Raw genomic sequence first — 21,846 nt, forward strand, 5'->3', positions numbered from 1 at the left:
TTTCTTCTTCTTTGCCATACTTTTTTTGTTTGTTTCATTTATAATGTTCTAAAGTATTTTATGTTTTTTAATCTGGCTTTTTAACCTCACCAAGGCATTTATTTAATCAAAATATAAGTCTTCAAGTACACTACTTATCTACCTATCCACTACCTATCCAAGTTTTAGGAACAACAAATAATAACTTTAATAACTTTAGTTGATTATTTGGTATCAGAAGTAGCTTATATGAAAGGCAAAGGCTTCTAGATTGTTTATTTTACCAAAATAAAATATGATAATGCCTTAATTTTTTATGATTTAATTAGGACAGTAAGGTCTGACTTTGCTGAGACAAAAGTCTTTTCACTTAACAGAAATAATGTACAGTATAGAATGTAAAGTCCTGGTACAGTGGAAAAACAATTACTATTGTGTATAACTCCCAGCTTGGAGAACTGCATCCATACATCTCTGCAATGAATCAAAAAACTTAATAATAAAGTCATCTAGAATGGCAGTTCATCAAGATTCTTTGGATTCATCTTCAATGCGTCCACCTTCATCTAACCCCAGACATGCTCAATAATGTTCAACTCTGGCCACTGGGCTGGCCAATCCAGGAGCACCAGTACTTTCATTCTCAGTACTTGTAATTGACAAAGAAGCATTATTTTATAAACTTAAAAAAGTACTCCAACTTGCAAACAATTTAGTTGGTTTTCAGCACATATTCACAAACAGAGAAAAAATACCTCTACCATAATTGTGAAAAACAAAATAACCCAAAACCCAAAAGTAAAAGAACAAACAAACGGCAAATAAACAAATGATATATGTACAACCACACTATTATACACAGACAAGTCACAAATTGCTCACGGCACCACAGTAGCTCACTCACTCGCCAGGTTAACTGACTCCGAATTTGAGTTTTAGGGCTTCCTTTTAAAGATGAAGCCCCACCTCTTTGAAATAAACCAACATATACAAATTAAAATGTAATCTATCCTTATAAATAAACTGCATAGTTGCAATCTAAACAACTACATTCACGACTAGAAAAGCCTTAAAGGTACATTATGTTGTCCAACAGCAGCAATATTTGTCAAACTGTAGAGTGTCCTCTGCTTGTTGCTATACAGTATGTGGGCAGAATAATACATAAGGTTAAAGGATGAAGAAGCTGGACAAGTGCTGTTATTTACAGAATATTGCAGTATAAAAAAGTTGTATTAAACATATAAACATGATTATATACATAAATAAAGATAGTATAAACATATGTTCTCTGCCCTATCCAAACGACAATAATTGAGTTATCCTATATATGGTTAGATTAGGGAAAGTACCTTTTTTCGCCTAATTTTCACCTACCAAACCTGAAGTCTACTCATACCTAAATACTATTGCATAAAAGCAATATTTCATCTCATACAGATAACCCTTTTAAACAACATAAACCCTGCTGAAAGGGACAAATATTATTGTATAAATAACAACCTCAATACTCAAAAACCTTAAACTAATCATGTCTTTTTATTACTAGTTTCATGTATGCAGCTGTTAAAAGTTGTATAGTAATAAGTTGCTTGCAGAATCAACCAGCAATCAACATTTGACAAATTATATTATTTTTTTTACTCTTTATTTGATAGTCAAAGGCACTTCGGGAAAGATGGCTGCTGGATGGTGCGCCCTCTGCAGGACAGGAGGAAGACGAGACAACTAAACAGCTGCGGGAACATGAGGCCAAAACCAGAGGTCTTGAGGAGACCATTGTCAGGTAAATCCTCCTCAGCATTTTTTAAACATTATTTAAATATTAAGAATACACTTTTTTTTTTAATAAAACGAGTACTAAAAAGAAGTAGATGTGTTAGAAAGGCCCTGATATAGGATTCATCAGGGCTGTGTAATATGGATCTAGTGGCCAGGATTGTTCTTATCTGATTTGTCTCAGTTTATTCCCTATGGTGTAAAAGAGGCAGAATCTCTAATAGCAGAACAGTCGGTCTGAATGTCCAATACCCTGATTAAATTTCTGCTCTGGCTACAAGAGCTCCTTGAAAGCCACCCATGAGGTTAGGAAGGTTACTTTTTGAATTTACTTCACTACATATTAGAAAATAAATTTTTTAAACAGTAATGAAATATGAACGTATATAATGTAAGGATTCTGAAAACTTTAACTAATTACTAAAAACGTTAACAGTTAAAGTTAAACTGACTATTCCATATTTTAGGAGCCATATATGTGAACAATCAACCTCTTTTAGTAGATTTTGCTATTCTGAGTACTACCAGAAGCCTTTCTGGCCTTTTCTCTTGAGCACAGCCTGGAGAGAGAGTTGGAGGAGCTAGAGACGGGTGTGTCTGCAACATCCACCAAAGAAAACCTTTCAGATGCACTTCAGGAAATCAACACCAAGACAGTAGAAAAAATGGTGAGTTTTAACCGAATGTGTTTTGTAACCAATAAATTTCACTCCAGGTTTGGGATCTAGAGGCTTCTGTTGAAACCTTTGTACATGACACACAATGGGGGAAACATCTTATGTCTGGCTACACAAAGGCCATCTTGATTAAAGTAAGTGATGAATTGTTCTGCTTACAGTGCAGTTTCACTCAGGCATCATGCGCTAAACATCTAGGACTGACAGTCCTTTGCCTCATGAAAGCATTAGTGTTCTGCATTCAGAGCAGAATCCATAGCAACAGCAGTGATGCTTCGACAACACTAATTATGTTCTCTAATAGTTCCTTTAAAGTACATTGTATGTCTCTGTCCAGGCATTGGCTGACCTCCAACTTACAGTTTAAGTGTTGTGTCATCAGGACTGCAATAACATTTTTTGTTTACTTTAATAAATTTCCCATTACATTCACAGTGTTTTATTGTCTAGATTACTGCATCTTTCATGTTTCTCTAGATGACAATAATTAAGAAACAGCAACTTGGACTTAAACCTGACAGTCCAAACAGTTTCTATGAAAACTAATTTAATGCCAAAATAGATACATGTGTTGCTTTGTTATTGATGACTACACATTGTAAAATTGAGGGTAAATGTTATGTAACTCTTGACATTTGGCTATGACTTTAGTTTTTGGAAATACATTTTATAAAGTCAAATGTGTACATAGTTCAAATGAAATCCTGTAACACACTTTTTACTACGGCTATGCACAAATCAAAAGAAAATTGAGCTTTTTTTTTTCCACAAAAGGACAAAATGTTGTGTCTCACATAACCATGATATTTTATAATTCATGATGTCAAGTAGTGTTACCCTGTGGATAGAGCTTACATAGGACACTTTAGACTCTATCAGCCAAAAGCTTTTATCACAAACAGCTATGAAGTATTGTTGTGGATAAAGTGCATGTATACATAGCCATTGTGTTCTCGGCCATTGATAGCCAAGCCGCATTTCCTGAACCATTACTAAATCACCTGAGGAACATTCTGGTGAATTTATATGAATGCTTTGTCATTTAATCACCTGACATGAACCCAAATGGACATAAGTAATTTAATTTGGAAACTACATCATCACCACTAGGGTTGGGCCGATAGACGATGCCATAGTCGATAACCAATGAACAACACGATACTAATCTGGCATCGCCATCCATTGCCCCGCCCCCGTCGCAAACCCGCTGCCGAAAAACACACACTCAGGCCCTGTTTACACTTATATGTTTTAGTAAAATGGCATTTTAGAACAAAAGTGATACACATCCACACCGTTTTACCTTGCATTTCTGAATAGCCCTCTGTCTGCTGAAAACGCACATCACGTGACCACACACACAGCCACACACACACACACACACACACACACACACAGCCACACACTATCATACGCTCCGCTGAGCTCCAGGCAGAGAGCAGTGCACGTCAGAGAGCGCGTCTCACTACAGTATAATTGTTAAACGTGTTATTCAGACATCCCAAGTCTCACGGAAGCTTCGGGAGTCTCTATGTATTTGCGGGACTCATAATGCCCGCAAACAAGTAATAATTTCCCGGAAATCGCGCATCTCCCTCTCAGCCCTTAAATAAGTCGCACACTATTCTCACCCCAGAATCCCTCCTCGCTCTTCAGACCAAGATTTTTTTTTTTAAGTATTAATATGTACCTTTAAGATACTTTAAAGGTGCAGTATATAAGTTTCACATCCAGTGGTTAAACTAGGTATTGCATTTCTGGATCAAAACAAACGCAAGCGCATGTTGCCAGTTTGACGACCAAGAGTGAGAACATCAAGCCCAAAGTCTTATTTTAATCGTGTTCTAGATAAAAGCAACAGCACACGATAGAAGGAATATCTTTCATATTAAAAGGAGGTCTTGTTCTAACCAACACCTCTAATTAATATATTAGAAATGATTCTATTTCTCACAAGTCAACAACAGGATAAACTGATCACCTCTGGTACACCTCATTTGCTTTATTCAGTGTTAAATGCTAATAATGTGAGTTTGAATGCCATTTCACATGCCATTTATTACCATACTACTGAATACTACTACATAATCACTATCAGTGATTCAGCATGTACATTTAATAAAGAGGTTTAATATGTATTTATTAGATCATAAACCTTACCATATTGTGAGTAAGTGAATATTCTGTGCTTCTGAGTGGCTGTATTTAAATTTCTGTGGTGTTTCATCTGGTGCAAACAGCCAAATTGAATCTGGTGCAAACAGCCAAATCTTGTCACATAGCATGTTGTTGGGACACGTGGTTACAATGTTATCTGCTCACCTAATGTTTAGGTTTGTAATATTTATAATATTTTCTAATTAATAACCTCATGTGGAACTCTGAATCTAAGTCTCATTTTGGAGTCTGCTACTGTCCAGCGGAGCGAAACGGCCATTTTCAAAGCAGAATATCTGACTTCAGCATTGTTTTTCAGATAAACAAGAATGTTTACTTGGCATGTTTCTTAAATACCTGCAACCAAATTATGGTATTTTATGCTTTAGAAAAGTCAAAAACTTGCACACAGCACCGTTTAATTACTTTATTCAAAAAAACGAGTGATATGTCACGCTCTCTTGGCATGAACATATTTTGCCATCATAATGGTTGTGTTATGGTCATATGAGTGCCTTGACAAATCAGGAAACAGACAGCAGTAGTCCAGAACACCAGTCAGAGAGCAGTTATGGACAGCCACACGTGTTTTCAAAATTCTGCATTTTAGCCCATCTATGCTGAAACTAAACACCAGCATTTCCAACCTTTTTCAGCATTTTCAAAACACTGTTTTCAGGCATGCCAGAAGTACCTGTAACAAAACTCTAAATACATTTTAAAACAAAAATGCAGTAGTGTAAACGGCAGTTGACGTTTGTTCTACAGGTTTATTTGTATCTCTTAAAAATAGCCACCAAAAAAAAAAAACAATAGATTAGCAGCTTTTTCACTCATTCATTCATTTTTATTTCAGCTTAGTCCCTGTATTAATCAGGGGTTGAAAACAGCAGAATGAACACCAACTTATCCAGCATATGTTTTACGCAGCGGATGCCCTTCCAGCTGCAACCCATAACTAGGAAACATCCATACACATGCATTCACACACATACAATACAATCAGTCTTTGCTTATCCAATTCACCTATACCACATGTCAATCTACTTGTGGCGCAAACCAAAGCACCCGGAGGAAACCCATGCAAACACAGGGAAAACATGCAAACTTCATGTTAGAAATGCCAACTGACCCAGCCCAGGCTCAAACCAGTGACTTTTTTGCTGTGAGGCGATCGTGCTACCCACTGCGAAACTGCGTAAATTAAAATGAATGAGTTCTACAATGTGCAACACAACCACTTCTGTTAAAACCATGATCCTTTTAGTACTCTTAAACAGAAAATATATTGTTGTTGACTGTATTTGAATATTTCATATTAAATGCACACATGCATAACATGGATCAACCAGATCAAATTTTAAACAGCTTTCTTTCTCTCTCTCTCTCTCTCTCTTGCAGGTGGTGACAGAATCTGTTAAAGGTAACATCCTCAACCTGATACATCTCTAATGATAATCTATCCATGAGCAATATTTGATCTCCACACATTTTAAATGTCCGCAATTTATAGCTTACAGTCGGTGAAGGATATTTCAGTGTTGTGTTTAGTACTTCCTTTCCATCCCCGCTCTTTCTCCTCCTCTTCCTCACTCTTGCTTCTTAAACCTTATTATCATTCTCTATCCTTCTCTGTCCTCGTTCATGACCCTAATTAGAGGTCAAAGTTCACGTCAGCCCTCGTCTGGAGAAATCCGGAGGTGTCTCTGACATGATGAGAGCAGGTGAGTGTCGGTCCAACTGTAGCTCACACATTCACTCTTCCTGCTGTTTTTACCCTTTACTTCTTTAAATATGACAAAAAAGAACACATATTAAAGAAAATAGAGTCAACATGAAAGTTAAGGTGGTTTTAGGATACAGTTTTGTATGCCATTGCAGAAATAGGAGAAAACCTTTCAGTGTATACCATATTAATGTCAACCCAGGCTCATTCTGAAAACATAGAACTATATAAATTTCTGGAGAGCGCCAGTTTTTTTGCAGTTTTTGTTTTCGTGAATCCACCAGAGGCCGCTGTGTATGCTTTTAAGATTGCAAATTTCTCTCATGGGTGCCATTCCCGCCTGCTCTTCTAACATAAATCCACCAGAAGCAGCTATGGACTTACTGACTGACTGACTGACTGATCAACTGACCCACCCTCCTCCTTCCCTGAACCCAACCAATAGTGTTTTCAAAGCACTGATTGACCCAACCACCCACTTATCTAAACCCAACCAACAGTTTTAAAAAGATAGATTTTTACCACATTTTTAGATTTTACCACATTTTCATCCTGTTATTGACTTATTTATAAAATTTTTTGGTTTCTATTTTTTACTACCCTCTTTCTGGAACCGTTCTTCTCCGGACTCAAACCCTGTCACCGTGGTCAACTCCTCTCTGTCTTAAGTTTGCCGATGTACATGGCGAGCTACTGGTCAAACTGGTAACAGCGGGAAAGCCTTCCACACGGAGGTAATCGGTCAGCTGCTAGCGCGAAAAGGAACGGCATCATACCACCCCATAGCGTTCGTTTTAAAGACTCATTGTAGCCTTACGTACTTCTGAATCTCCAGAAATTTATATAGGGCTATGTTTTTACAATGAGCCTATGCTCAATGTTGTGAGATATTGTTGTCGATGTTCAGTGTATGCTTAGAAACTTTTCAACTCCTATTGCTTTTTTATCATAAAACATGAATGTGCCAAACTGATGGCTAAATTTATGTTTTAGAGTCAAGTAACTGAACAAAAGTTTTTTGCCTTTTAGACATTTTGAAATGCACAAATGGCATTACAGAACTTAAAGACAGAGTCCTAAATATTTAAACACACCACAATTAAAAATGATCATTTGGTATCCAGATAAAACCAATGTAGAAATTATGTCTTTGTTAAAATGTTATCTTTTTAACTGCTCTTGTTTTTATATCCTGAAATATCATGTGTCAAACTGATTGCTGAACCAGTATTTTCAGCAGAAGTAAATACAGCCAGACAAGACTTTTTAGAAAGTTATTTTTGTTGTTGTTGTCAGTGTTATCTAGCAGGTGAAACTGCATATTCCCTCTAATGTGTGTTTATTTATGTGTCCACTTGATTACAAAACCAGAAAATCCAATCACGTGTTGATTTCAACTAATCTTGTCTTCTGATTTTCTGTTCTCTTGGTTGGTGTGTTTGCATGTGTGTGCTTCCATGTGTGTCTCAATCATAAACTAAGCTAAATAACAAAGTTAAAGAATGTTATTTTTGGAAATTATACTTTTAAAGGATCCGTTGTCATGGCAGTGCTGCCTCTGAATTAATAGCATGGCTGTATTCAGAAATTGCATACTTTCCTACTACATCATATGGTATGTAAAAAACAGTATGTGAAAATAGTATTGAGGATAGTATAGTTCATTCATTTTCTTTCCGGCTTAGTCCCTTTATTAATCTGTGATCGCCACTGCAGAATGAACCGCCAACTTATCCAGCATATGTTTTACGCAGTGGATGCCCTTCCAGCTGCAACCCATTACTGGAAAATATCCATACACACTCATTCACACAAATACACAACAGCCAGTTTAGTTTACTCAATTCACTTATAGTGCATGTGTTTGGACTGTGGGGGAAACTGAAGCACCCAGAGGAAACCCACGCAAATATGGGGATACATGCAAACTCCACACAGAAATGCCAACGTACTCAGTCGAGGTTTGAACCAGCGACCTTTTTGCCGTAAGGCAATTGTGCTACCCACTGTGCCACCGTGACGCCCAGTATAGTATAGTATAGTATAGTATAGTATAGTATAGTAGACTAAACCAACAAAACCACTGAAGATGATTTGTGAATGGCATTAAAGCTACGCAATTGAACATTCATGGCAGTTTTAATGACAAGGGATCTGGCCAATCATTTAGCTGATATTCTATGCCCTGTCTTTGTCTGTCATGTTGTCAGTCAGGTGTCTTAGCAGAGTAACAATGGCAATTAACATAAAAATAATGGTCATATCTGAATTGCAACACAGACAGCAGGTACCCAGTCAGGCTGGGCTATGTCAAAGTCCCTTTAAGGCAAGTCATTTCACTCTGCGGCTATCTTTTAAACGCCTCTTGGGCAATATGGTCGGCATTTTGTCTGAATGGGGAAACATCAAATTCTCCAAAATTACTTGCCAAGCTTATGATAAAAGTTAATATTAGGAAACACCAATTCAATTACACAACAACTGTCTGTAGTTGTATTTCTAAATGTTCTAATCACTCAAAATCTGCATAAACTCACTATTGGTCCAAGCCCCTACCCCGGAGATTCGTCAGTCAATAGCGATCACTGATTGGCTCGTGTACTAGAAGGTGGGCTTCATTTGCCATGTTGATCATTAAACTTTTCCCCATTAAAAACTATACGAGTGACATGTCTTGCGTATTCTTTAGTTTTGACAATATACAACTCCATCCCTTTCTAAAACCTAGAGAAAAATTATTGAAATGGACATATTTGTGAGAACGGATCTCCATCAACTTTCAATCAATTGTGCTGTTACTACTGCTGAACAAACAACTCAAGACTATGATAAAATGTATATATATATATATATATATATATATATATATATATATATATATATATATATATATATATATATATATATATATATATATATATATATTATTTTATTTATTTATTTTTTTTATTGACCTGGGACAGTATGCATAACTTTAGTTTAGGGATTTGTGACGTGACAAAAGAACTATTTGAGGACTCGGAATATGAAAGATGAGATCAGCTAATTTAACCTGCCTGCCTGGAGAGACAAACAATTAATCTTTAGTGTCTCTTATAATTTTGTTGATGCATTATAGTTTTGTTCTTGATCGAGATGCAACAATTTGCATGTGTTTGTGAATTATATTAGAGAATAGGTATTTAACATATCAGCTGGCATTTCTGTGGGGAGTTTGCATGTTCTCCCTGTGTTCGCATGGGTTTTTCTTTGGGTGCTCTGGTTTCCCCCACAAGTCCAAAGACATGTGTTGTAAGTGTATTGGAGAGCTAAATTGTCCGTAGTGTATGTGTGTGAATGAGAGTGTATGAGTGTTTCCCAGTGTTGGGTTGCAGCTGAATGGGCATCCGCTGCGTAAAAGCAAATACTGGATAAGTTGGCGGTTTAGTCCACTGTCACGAGCCCTGATTAATGAAGGGATTAAGCCGAAAAGAAAATTAATTAATGAATGAAATCAAATGTTCAGAATTTAATGCATGGTGGCTCAGTGGTTAGCACTGTTGCCTCAAAGCAAGTAGGCCGCTGGTTCAAGTCCCAACTTCGACACTTGGCATTTCTGTGTAGAGTTTGCATGTTCTCCCCATCTTCGCGTGGGTTTCCTCCGGGTGCTCCAGTTTCCCCCACAGTAAAAAGACATGTGGAATAGGTGAATCGAATAATCTAAATTTTCTGTTGTGTGTGTGTGTGTGTGTGTATGTGTGCGTGCGTGCGTGTGTGTGTGTGTGTGTGTGTATGTGTGTGTGTGTGTGTGTGTGTGTGAATGTAAAACAAATGCCAGAATAGTTGGCATTTTATTCCTCTGTGGTGACCTCTAAAATAGGGGCTAAGCTGAAGGAAAATTAATGAATGAATGTTCCGAACTGCCCATCACTATAGTTGTATCGTACGGTAGATTGTATATCAGCCTTTTTTGCACTCACACTCTGAGCAGTGTACTTAATTTACTGTAGATTATACAAATAAAATATGAAAAATGTTTTTACAAATTAACTCTTCACTTATCATTGCCTCGTTAGTCCTGATAACAGATTCATGGTGTAAACAACCGGTTCTGGCAACGTAGTTGAGGATCCACACATAGTTTATTAAGCAGAGAATGCAACGCGAACAAACAGTACCATATACAGTAGGTAATCCAGAAGCATAGTCAGCAAAGCAGGCGATTGGTCAAGACAGGCAGTCAAAACAATGAAAACAATAAGGAAAGACTTTGTGGTGTTACACTACTAGTATAACAAGACTCAGCAAAGAGTTAGTGTGAACGAAGTGTCTTGATATTCCTAGTTATCAGACCTTTAGGAGCTTCCAGCTGTGTGTGTAATCAGGTGTAATCAGGAACTTGTGTGTGAGTGCAAAGACTTCTGGGAGTTGGATTTCATGTAGTGGCAGATGTGTAGTTGTCCAGCCATGTGCACTGGCTAGATTGCTGGTGATTGTGAAGATCTAAGATGCCAAGCTTCTAGGATTCAAGCTAAAAAATAATAGAGAGGCCTTTAAGGACATTAGAAATAAAAGTAGTAAAACAATGCAGATCATGCCCCCTGTAATATTAACATAATATTCAATAATAAACGGAAATAATTAATCCAAAAGTATGCAATTTCAAATGCAGCCTATGGCTTTAATTGATTTTGTCCATATAGAATTATTGCAAAATACACAACAAATGATTTGTTTCTGATGATTAATATTATAATGAATAAAAAAATCTAACATTTTAATAAATATATATTTCTAATTTCTAATTAAGATAAATCATAATATACATTACATTAAAATACCATCGGACATACTGTCTATCTGTCTTTCCTCATTTTACATTATTATAGTGATGGTGCATAGAGCTTCCTAAAATCATGTTTGTCTAGCTATAAGGAACAGGCGCAAAAATGTATGAATGTGTTTGTGAGTGTGACTTAATTTGAGTATGACAGCGCTTCATTGCAGGATGGTAATGTTTCCTTTTACATGCACTGCAGCAATGTACTCCGTAGAGATCACAGTTGAGAAGGACCTGGTGACTGGCGAGACCAAAGTCCTGTCCACTAACACACTGCTCCCCAAAGACCTCTCGCAGCAGGGGGTCAAAGTCTATGAGGATGAACAGAAAGGTGGCTGGCAATAGAGCAGGCGTGCTTGGCTTAACTAGATATGCCCGCTTTATGAGAAGTGCACAAAATATATTATGGAAAATTATTGTAATTTATCCTAATTGATCAAACCTGTTGTTCAAGATTAAAGGGATAGTTCACACAAAAATGTATTAATGTACTCACCCTATAATTGTATCAAACCAGTTTGAGTTCCTTTCTTGTTTGGAAGAATATTGGAAACTGATGGCCTTTGACTTTCAAAGGATTTTGTTTTATTATTACACAGTATTATTCCAGAATATGTTTTAGATGTTAGTGGCTACTGGTTTCCCATAAGCAAACAAACAATTGTATATGTGTGTTTGTTCATAAAGGGTGATTGTCTTATCTATCCCTTTATTCTTCAATCATTAACCAACATAAATGTAACCTCCCTCATTTTGTTCCAGGCCTATATTATTAGTTTTGTATTATATTCTAAACGCTCACTTTTCACATATTTTTGACTGCTGTCTTGTGGGTCATGTGACACACATGGGAATCATTCCCATTAGGTAGCAAATATGTATCTTCAAGTAGTATATTGAAATTTACAAAAGGCATTTGACATTTCATAGCTTTTAGATATTAGTTAATGCACTGTAAGATAACAAGAAACAACAATAAATGGCTAATTAAATAATATTAACATTTATTAGGGGAGAAAGGGGACGAAAGTAACGTGGGACGAAAGTAACAAAGCAATTTTCTCAAAGCCCTGACAACATTTGCTTTCCAGGCTATAACAGCACATTCAGCATGCAAGTGTTGATGGAAAGATCATGCGATTTCGAGACCATGTTCCACGGTTAGGTCCAAATATCTTTTTTTTGTGCAAAAAGTAAATTATTGTAGCAGTTCTTTTTTGTCTTATTACAAGTTGTGTTTCTCTTTTCATGTGTCACTAACCACAGGTTATTTAGTGCAATAACACATCCTTAAGTTTGAAATGTTTCTAAGTTTAAAAATAAATCAGAGTTTCTGTGGGGACAAAAGACACAATGTCCTATTGATAATAGACAATAATTTTTCACTTTCACATTATAAATTTCAGTGTTTTGATTGTTTTATGAAATTAAAGCAAATTGCCAATTATAATAAAATGATTTTAAAAACTGGAGAACATTTTTACATTATGCATTATTGAATTGCATTTGAAACATTTGATGGAAGTGAATTTTAAATTGAAAATGCCATTTAATAATTTTTTGCAAAAAATAAAGGACAATATGTGTTTGCAGTTAACATTAACAAGGTCATAGTCAGATATAATTAAAATAAACAAGATTAAGCAGTAAATCCACCAAATATTATTGTGTTAGTAATAATGTGCAACTTTTATTTTAAGTGATGTTATATTGAAGTTGTTCTACATTGATACAAAATAACACTCTTGTAAGTTCGTAACCACAGCAAAAATATATTTCTGCTAAAAATATTTTCTTTTAAAGTTAGGTTTTATGAAAAATGTTACTTTGGTGCTCGCTCTCCCCCTATTATTAACAAGATTTAGAAACACTGTAATGTATTGTTCAGTCTTTGCTTAGCTTAGTTTATACATTAATTAAAGGATCCTTTCCGTAAAGTATTAATGGTTAATTTTGTTCATGTATGTTCATGCAACTTAAATTACACTTGTTTATTTCCATTGATGGATATATACATTACAATTTTAGTTTACTAGATATTTTACTAGAGCCGTGATAATTATATGCGGAAATGTCACAACAAGCCTTTTTTTTCCAATGGGACTGGCTTGTAAAATCTATTGTTTATTACACTACTATAAATTTAGTAGCTTCTTTATGCAGTGCTAAACACCTCTTTTGCATTCCACCCAGGGCTGCACGATATTAGAAAAAACTGAAATAGCAATATTTTGTTTTTCTGCAATATACATTGCGATATGAATATAATTTTACAAAAGATGATCTAAATAACTCTACTTGTAAAGAATTCATAAATCTGCATAAAAGATAAACAATTTGCAAAAAGGAATTAATACAATAGAAAACAGATTTTAAAAAAATGTTTTGTCTTTTCTGGTTTTCTGTGAAGTCTAAGAACATAAATGCAACATTAATCAAATAGCATAAATAATTCAATACAATTTTATCTTTGTTACATTGAATTGTTTATTTAAATTCTTTAGTCACAATTCCTTAAAACAAATCCATATAAAAATCTTTCACTCTATTAGGGTTCAAATTTGCGATGACTACACAAATCACGTTCTTAAGCATGATTATAATCACAACACAGCATTGCAGATCCTGCAATGTGACGATTGCAGATGCGCATATTGCGATGTCGATGCTAAAACTATATATTGTGCAACCCTAATTCCACTATAGAAAGTGAATAAGATCAATTTGGAACAACAGGAGGGTAAGGTAGTTTCAACTTGCATGAATATTTGTATTTTACATTTGCCAGTTTTAAAAATAGCACACCATGATCTGTAATCAATGGTCACTTCTCATAAAGGAAGTTCACTTGAGCTTGGCTTTAAATGCAGGAGACCACAAACTTCCGTTTTTTTTTTTTTTTTTTTTTTTTGATGACTATTACATTTATTTCCTAGCAGAAAATACCATTTAATTCCTTTTTGGTCACCCTGCAACTTGACTGCTAGTTGTGAGCATGCAGCCGCTAAGCTTGGCCTTGTGCCTTGAGTCCGACTTCACTTTTCCCACTTAAAGGTGCAGTAGGTGATTGTCTTCAGAAATATATTTTTGTTGTGCTTGTTGAAAGTCTCTTTACAGTCCAATAGTAATGACTAAAGTCAATCTTAATGTGTTATATGTATTTTTATATTTTGGATAAGGCATAAAACAAAAAAAAATATTCATCCAATTAAATATTGTTGGGCCGTCATCTCCCATAATTCCGATAAGTAGCCCAAACTGTCTGTCAACAAATGTAGATTTGGGCTTTTGCGCACCTCTGTTCATGTTAGAGCTGCACAATTAATCGAAATAAGATCGCTATCTCGATTCGACCCCCTAGATGATCTTAATCCAGCATTTCTACCATTCTGCCAATCATATTTTCAAGTTGAGGAGAGAAGAAAAGGCAACCGCACAAGTCTTCACATTGTTTTACATACGTTATTCAGCAACGTGGACACCAATGGTGTTGAAATGTTGTTGAGGAGTCACATACTGTTTTTATAAGGTATAATTCACCTCAAAATGCCACTTGTGTCTTCATGTAATGATGTATTCGCGGCTGCGATATCTCACGTGACGTGAGCTGCTGACCGTGAGCTGTTACCACAGAGAGGGTGGGTGCGCGCCTGTGAATGAAGTGTACTTTAGTGAACAGAACCTGCATAGGCTGTAAATAACAGGTAATAAAGTTGTAAAAAACATTCAGTTTGTGGAACAGAGTGACTGTTTAAGAGCCGCGCGGGAAGTATGAACAGCACTTAGCAGTAAAAATTAAACCGCATTTGATATGCTTTTTCTTTCTTAGTGAACACAAAGTGTTGTGCATGAGAATAAACAGTAGACCTACATATAATATTTATAGTTTTCTACCATATGTTTGAAATTTATCAATAATAATAGCTCACTCATTTAAACCTTTATTTTACATCTACAGAATCGTGAGAAAATTGTGATCTTTATTTTAAGCAAAATAAATCGCTATTCTCATTTTAGCCAGAATCGTGCAGCTCTAGGTCATGCATATCCGCCAATAGCACGTGCACGCCTGCATGCATGCTGCACGTTCACGACATGTGCTGCACACATAAGACAGTCACAGTCGCGGTAAAATCAAATGCTGAATTGAAACTTTTTAAAATCCTGAATCAATATTGGAGTTGCTTTTGCACGCTGGAGGAAGGATGACACCATGAATAAAATATTTATTTTAGACAGGTAATGTTATGTTTTAAAACTATTTTAGTCTGATGTAGATGTTGTGGTTACAAATGGGTTATAAACACAAAAGTGTTGTTCAGCCACTGAAATCTTCCGGCGAAAGATTGATGTGACTTTTTTTCATTTTCATAAGGAACCTTTACAGCAGGGCTATTCAATTGGTGGCCCGCGGGCCGAACCCGGCCCCCTGAGGCAATATGTTCTGGCCCTCCAATTAGTGTATCCAAGACATAAAAATTTATTTAGTTCAGTAGAAAAAAGGCCGCTATAGCTATGAAGTGGCATGTGTCTGTTCAATTCAGTATGAGCTGCAGAGGCTGCACAGAGCGTGAGTCACCATAAGCGAGTGGTAGGGACAGCCGAAAACATTTGGATATGTTTTGTAGAAAATGCCTTTTGTACAATGCAACGAGCTTTCCTCTGTCCGGGCGCACGCAGTAGAAAACATCTCACGGTGAGAATTGCACGTGCCTTTCAGTGCAATGTAAACAAAATATATGTTAGACGAATTTTTATTAAAATGATTATATACGCATGAACCCAGATGATAACAACAGTTAATCTAAATAGCTTTAAATAACTTCCCAAATATAAAGCTTATTGTTCTAAATTACATTAGACGTGATAACCGTAAAAGCATGATTATTCTTCAGACTACATCGTAAAATCTATAATGTTGCATCACTAATTATTATGCTGTTCAAAACATAATATATGAGTGTCTGAATGTAGAAGAAGCCTACTTCAGCAAATGCACTGATTTTGTTGTGCAAAATACAACATTTTGAATGTTTGTAAACCAAAAAATAGTTGGACAATGCAGTGGTATTATGTTGTTTTAAAATGCAATATATTAACATTTTAATGTAGAAAAAGCCAACATTGGTGTCTTTATGAGCACAAATACAGCATACAGGCTGTTATATGTAGTTGTGTCATCACTCATATAGCCATATCCCTCCGGCCCTTCGTTTGGGATGCTTTTCATGAAACAGCCCCCATGCCTAATTGACTAGCCCTGCTTTACAGCATAGATAATGTAGATTTACATTTAATTTAACAAAAAAACATCAGTAAATAGTGCTGTTCCACCTAGCCTACTTTACTGAGCTGAAGTTGCTTTTACTGTATATTCACATTGGGTCATGTTTGTACAATGACAGCCTGTGACGCACTCCCTATATTGTTTACTGCTACTCTGAATATTCACTTTGAAATAGCATGTATGTGTGGCTTAGTAACAAGTGTAATTCCAAGCCCTAAATACATTTCTAACTGGCGAATAACATTAACTAGTGGGTTGTCTGCTGTCATGTCGCGGTGCGCACGTTCGTGATTTCAGGAGGCATCCCGTCCAAAGATAATTTGCTAACCAGTTAGCATTTTGGCATATCACCTACTACACCTTTAAATGTTTGTTGTTAAACAATAAAACAGTAATGTAGTACATTTTATGTTATGGATATTTAATAAAATACTTGTATCACTCATATTGCATCTGTTTTTAAGGCTTACGCTTCTAGCTACTAATGCTAACACCGGCAGCACTGCTTGCTTCCTGCTCTGTTTACTCAGCTTGCCACACTTTCCCTGTGTTTGATCCCTCACTCAAGTGAGCACTTCAAGTGAAGCTCACTTGACACACATAACCCAGAAAGACAATACTAACAATAGTCCCTTACAAGGCACAGTATGCATTCCATAGATTTTATCAATGAGTAGATTGATGTTTTTGTAGGCTTACATTAGCCATGTTGGTATCCACCGTGTATGCACATTTTGGACTATCGCATAAAATGCTTCATAGAGATTTTAAAAACACACATAAAATACAAATGCGCACGACTGAGTAGGATATACTTTTTTAAAAAGTTTGCATAAACTACAATCGACACACATTTGATGAATAAATTCCAGCATGCATATAAAAATATATATATATATTGTTTTGATCGTGTTAACAAAAATGGCAAAAATTTACAGGTATACTTAAGTGGATAAAGAAGTTATTCTTGATTCTTATTCACTTACTCCCAGTGCCATTTATATCGAAGTTGATATTCAGCCACACCATGTTGGTGTTCCGTAACATTTAATCTTTACGAGGTGGGTCCTTAGCATAACACTTAAACCCCAACCTGGAGGACCCATTCTTCAATTTTAAATTTGATTTATGAGTAAGAAGTGAGAACCATTCGTCTTTAAAGTCAGCATGAAACTGATGTCCTTTATTCCAATATCATGACATAAATCCACTTGAAATGATCCTGAAATTAGGAAAGAGCTGTTTGGCTGTGCATGAGTTCATCCTTTGGGAACCGATTGGATCATTGGAAGATGGGCATTGTTAACAAAATTGAGGAAGATTGATGAATGGACAAAGGCAGGGAAGAAATCAGATGGCCACTGATAGAGCCGCACTTAAGACATTCCATGTGACCATAACTGAAGAAATGTCATTTCGAGGGGGAGGGAAGGTTATGGTATTTGAGGTTATAAGATCCATTGTTTATAACAAGCAGCACTATATAGAACAAGATTCAATTTTGATTTCATGCTGACTTTAAAGTGGTTCAGTATTATTACCTCCAAGAACTGTCTTCCTTCCAGAGGTGCGGTCTAGTTTCCAAAGGCCAGCTATTCATTGCATTTTGTCTAATTTATTAGATAGGAAAGAGACACATTGGCTTCTCCTACCACACTAAATAAAATTTTTATTTTTGATATTTGACGCCGTTTATCAGAAACTGATGATTTTGTACTCTTTGATTCATTGGATGGAAATGTTTTATGCGAAATTCCAGTTTTGTGCATAGGTTTAATTTGCATCTTTGGATGGAAACATAGCTATTGTAAGTGACATGTAAAACATACAATTACATAGTTATTTAAAATTATTTGTTTGACATAAAGTCATAAATGTACTGCTAGGGGTTGCTGTATTGACCTACCTACAACTGCCACTGAGAGTAAATTTTACCCATGTACGAATTCTGTTTAGAAATGCTAAAAAAATGCATTATTTCACTGTATTATGACACTGTAGTAACAAAAGTACCTGGAGTCATAAAATGATCATGTCTAGTCATCAACTTTATTTTTGTCCTGTTTTTTACTTTGAGGCATTTTAATGCAGGCTGCATTTTCACTTTCATAATGATAGGATAGCTTTAAGGTAAACAAGTCTGCACTGACAAAAATAATTTATCAGTCAATTCATGTTTTGTTGGTTTAATAATAATCATATATTAATATATCCATGTAATTTAAACTATAATGAACAATAATTCACATCACTGCCTATGATGTATGATTCAAAGACACATTTAAGCGCACAGCTTCACCTAATTCATTATTTTGTCATATAATTTAGCCCACACGGAATCTGTGCGCTCAGAAATCTGCAGATTTTTAGCCCATCATTGAGTCTATTTATTTACTTGTGTAAATGTCTGTATAATCATTTAGTAATAATAATGACTACTATGAAAATTATTTATTTACAATACAGTACAATATTGTCTTTTTGCAGATAAATCAGAGACTTGCTTTGTTTATCAAATTTATATATTGGATTTGCATTGTAAACCTTTTACACAAGTTTTAAAAAGTTTTTAAAAGACACACAAGTTTTAAAAAGTATATATTTTTCATTTATTAAGTTCTAAGTTATGATACTGATCATAAAGCAGAAATCTGCTAATTTTTTTTACAAAATTGTCAACAGAATGTTGGCAGATTCTGTCTCGCCTTAGTTATAATTTATAGTTTAAATAAGAGAACTCCAATAAGAGTAGACTAAAATGTATAGATCTAATCATGCGTTGAGTATTAGAGGCTCTGGATCGCTGTCAGATGAACTCTCAGATACTGAGGTGACCGAGCTGGGCACATCACTTATTTTACTACCTTTACAAATCACATTCTTGTATGTTCTTTCACATTCTTTCTTTCTTTATTTATTTATGATTGATTATCATTAATCCAGCACATAAAAATGTGTTGCCATGCAGCATACAAAATTAAAACACAAACAGCAGATCAATGCAGGCTTTTTATAGCAGGGTTTGACCAATGGTGGCATGTAAAAATGCCCAATTTATTTTTTTTTTTACTTTTTTTTTTATCTGGTTTTACCTAAACTATTTTTGACCTCAAGGAATTGTAAATGAGGCAATTTTAGCAAAAGTCAACAACCTAGAGGCTTGAATGTTATGTTGAAGGTCTTTGTTTGGTACATTTGAAATGGAATGGGTAAAATTTACTCCATGACGGTTAGTGTCAAAGAAATATTATTTTACGTCTTTGCAAAAAGCATATTAAAACTTATTTTAAGAAGATTAAGGCATTTGTTTTTCTTTTTTTTTTTCTTTCATATTAAACAATTTTTTTTCTTTAACTGTATAAAAACCTGCAACCTTTTCTTGATCTTGAGCACTCTTGTTTGTTCAGGTCAATGTTTCTCCAGGCATTGTCATGTCAGTTCAGAAACAAAATGCAGTCAGTCAGAAAATTATTGAGAGGTCTCTGAGTGACTTTCCCTGACTCAGTTTGTCTTGTTTTTCTCTGTATAGTGGTGCATGAAGTGCGCAGTGTGGATGGCACAGTAACCAATGGTGTTCACCAGCTGAGCTCTTCAGAGGTTGATGAGCTCCTCCACAAAGCTGATGAGGTGACCATGGGCGAGAGTAGCAAGACAACGCCACGACTGGAGCGAGGGCAAGCCGAGAAGGAGGAGAAACATGAGAAAGATGTAACCCCAGCTGAAGCTAGCTCTACCCCCATCATGGAAATCACGGGCGTAGAAGCGAAACCCGCAGCCCCGCAGACGGAAGTGAGCGGAGCCAGTGCGGAGAACCCAGTTACAATGGTTTTCATGGGTTACCAGAGCGTAGAGGATGAGGATGAAACAAAGAAGGTTTTGGGGATGGAGAGCACGACTGTGAAGGCTGAGGTGGTGCTCATTGAGGATGGAGAAGGCAAAAATGCTGGCAGTGACACCAAGCAGGAGCAGGCGCCCCCTAATGGCAGCCCAGCAGAGGCAGATAAGGCTGAAGAGGCAGCAAGAGAGTCTGAGCAGCCAGAAGGGGACAATGCTGAGGTCAAGAGCAAGGAGAAACAACCATGCAAGTGCTGCACCATCATGTGAGCCCAAACACACCCTCCCAAACACGGACTTTACTGATGAAATGCAACAACATGCAAAGAGAACAATGTCAAGGCAGAGAATAAACATTCAGTATCTTTTGATAAGCTGTTATTTCTTTAATTGATTTTTACCTGTTTTATATTTTATATATTACTTTATCTTTCCCCCATGATACTCTCTAACCTCATTTCATTTTTATTTTGAAATAATTATTATTTTGTTTTATTTTTTGTGAATGAAAAGAATGATGTCATATAGAAAAGTCTGAAGATTAAACCAAACTCAACCGATCAGTGTCCGTTCGCTTTAAATAGCGTTTCCTTTCATTGACTTTATTTGACTTCCCTTTTTGCGAAGCAAATGTTGCATGCACTACAAAATTTTTTCACTCTCACATATAAAAAGCTCAGTTTATTAATCAAGTAAGTTGTGAGATGCATTTAATTCATTATCATTTTGTTTTTTAAAGTAGGAATAAAACCTGTGGTATTGATGCACCTTTTCTTAGTATTGACAGTATTGTTTTAAAATGACTAAGCATTAGCTGAGTTTTTTAAAGGAATGTTCCAGTTTTATTTAAAAGTTCTCAGTTACTACAGATAAAAAGGACAATGAGTTTTTACCCATCCCCCAGTTTGTATTTGCATTGAAATATTAATTTGAATGTGATTTTTGAATGTGATTAAAACAGATTATCAACTCTAAGGTTGCCTAAATCATTCTCCTTTTATGGGAGCATGTACGCTACCATCCTAAATGCTTGGGGTAGGTAAGATTAAAAATATATAATCTATAATATATACAAAATGTCATGTTTACTGGGGGAGCATTTATTTGATAAAAAAATCAATAAAACTGTTCTAAATTGCTTTAATAGTTCACATTTAAAACAACAAATTAGTAAATGCTATCTATTCCCATGATGGCAAAGCCATTTTTATTTGGGAATAAAGAAACAATTCTTATTGTTATCAATTTTAAAAAGAGAATTACTGCTTTCAATTTTGTGGAAATTATTTTATTCTAAAGTACAGTATACATTTCCGATAGTACTCTTTTGTAATTTGATACAAACATTTACCAACCCAGCCTCATTCTGATTACGTACCCCTATATACATTTCTGCAGAGTATCAAATACGTTCCAGGAGCTTTTTTTTTTTCTTTTGCATTTTTTGAAAAAATGTTTGCAAATCCATTAGAGGACGCTGTGTAAATTTTTGAATACCTCAAATTTCTCCCGCAAGTGCCATTCGCTACTGCTTTTCTCATGTAAAAAATCCACCAGAGGCCGATGTCAACTGACTTACTGACCCTCT

General features: G+C 35.6%; 1 protein-coding gene across 4 annotated transcripts in view; it reads left to right on the top strand.

The window, feature by feature from the left end:
• Window positions 1–21,233, top strand: part of palm1a (paralemmin 1a) — a 68,099-nt gene extending 46,866 nt beyond the window's left edge. Inside the window, exons 4-9 of one of the 4 annotated variants that reach the window (XM_005155951.6) lie at window positions 1,638–1,765; window positions 2,318–2,426; window positions 5,994–6,015; window positions 6,251–6,316; window positions 11,337–11,468; window positions 19,954–20,818. In XM_005155951.6, coding sequence (XP_005156008.1) covers window positions 1,638–1,765; window positions 2,318–2,426; window positions 5,994–6,015; window positions 6,251–6,316; window positions 11,337–11,468; window positions 19,954–20,528 — 1,032 coding nt within the window. In that variant the 3' untranslated portion in view covers window positions 20,529–20,818. 4 annotated transcript variants of the gene reach the window in all.
• The last annotated feature ends 613 nt before the right edge of the window (window positions 21,234–21,846 follow it).

This window comes from Danio rerio, chromosome 11, assembly GCF_049306965.1.
Source record: "Danio rerio strain Tuebingen ecotype United States chromosome 11, GRCz12tu, whole genome shotgun sequence".
NCBI lineage: Eukaryota > Metazoa > Chordata > Actinopteri > Cypriniformes > Danionidae > Danio > Danio rerio.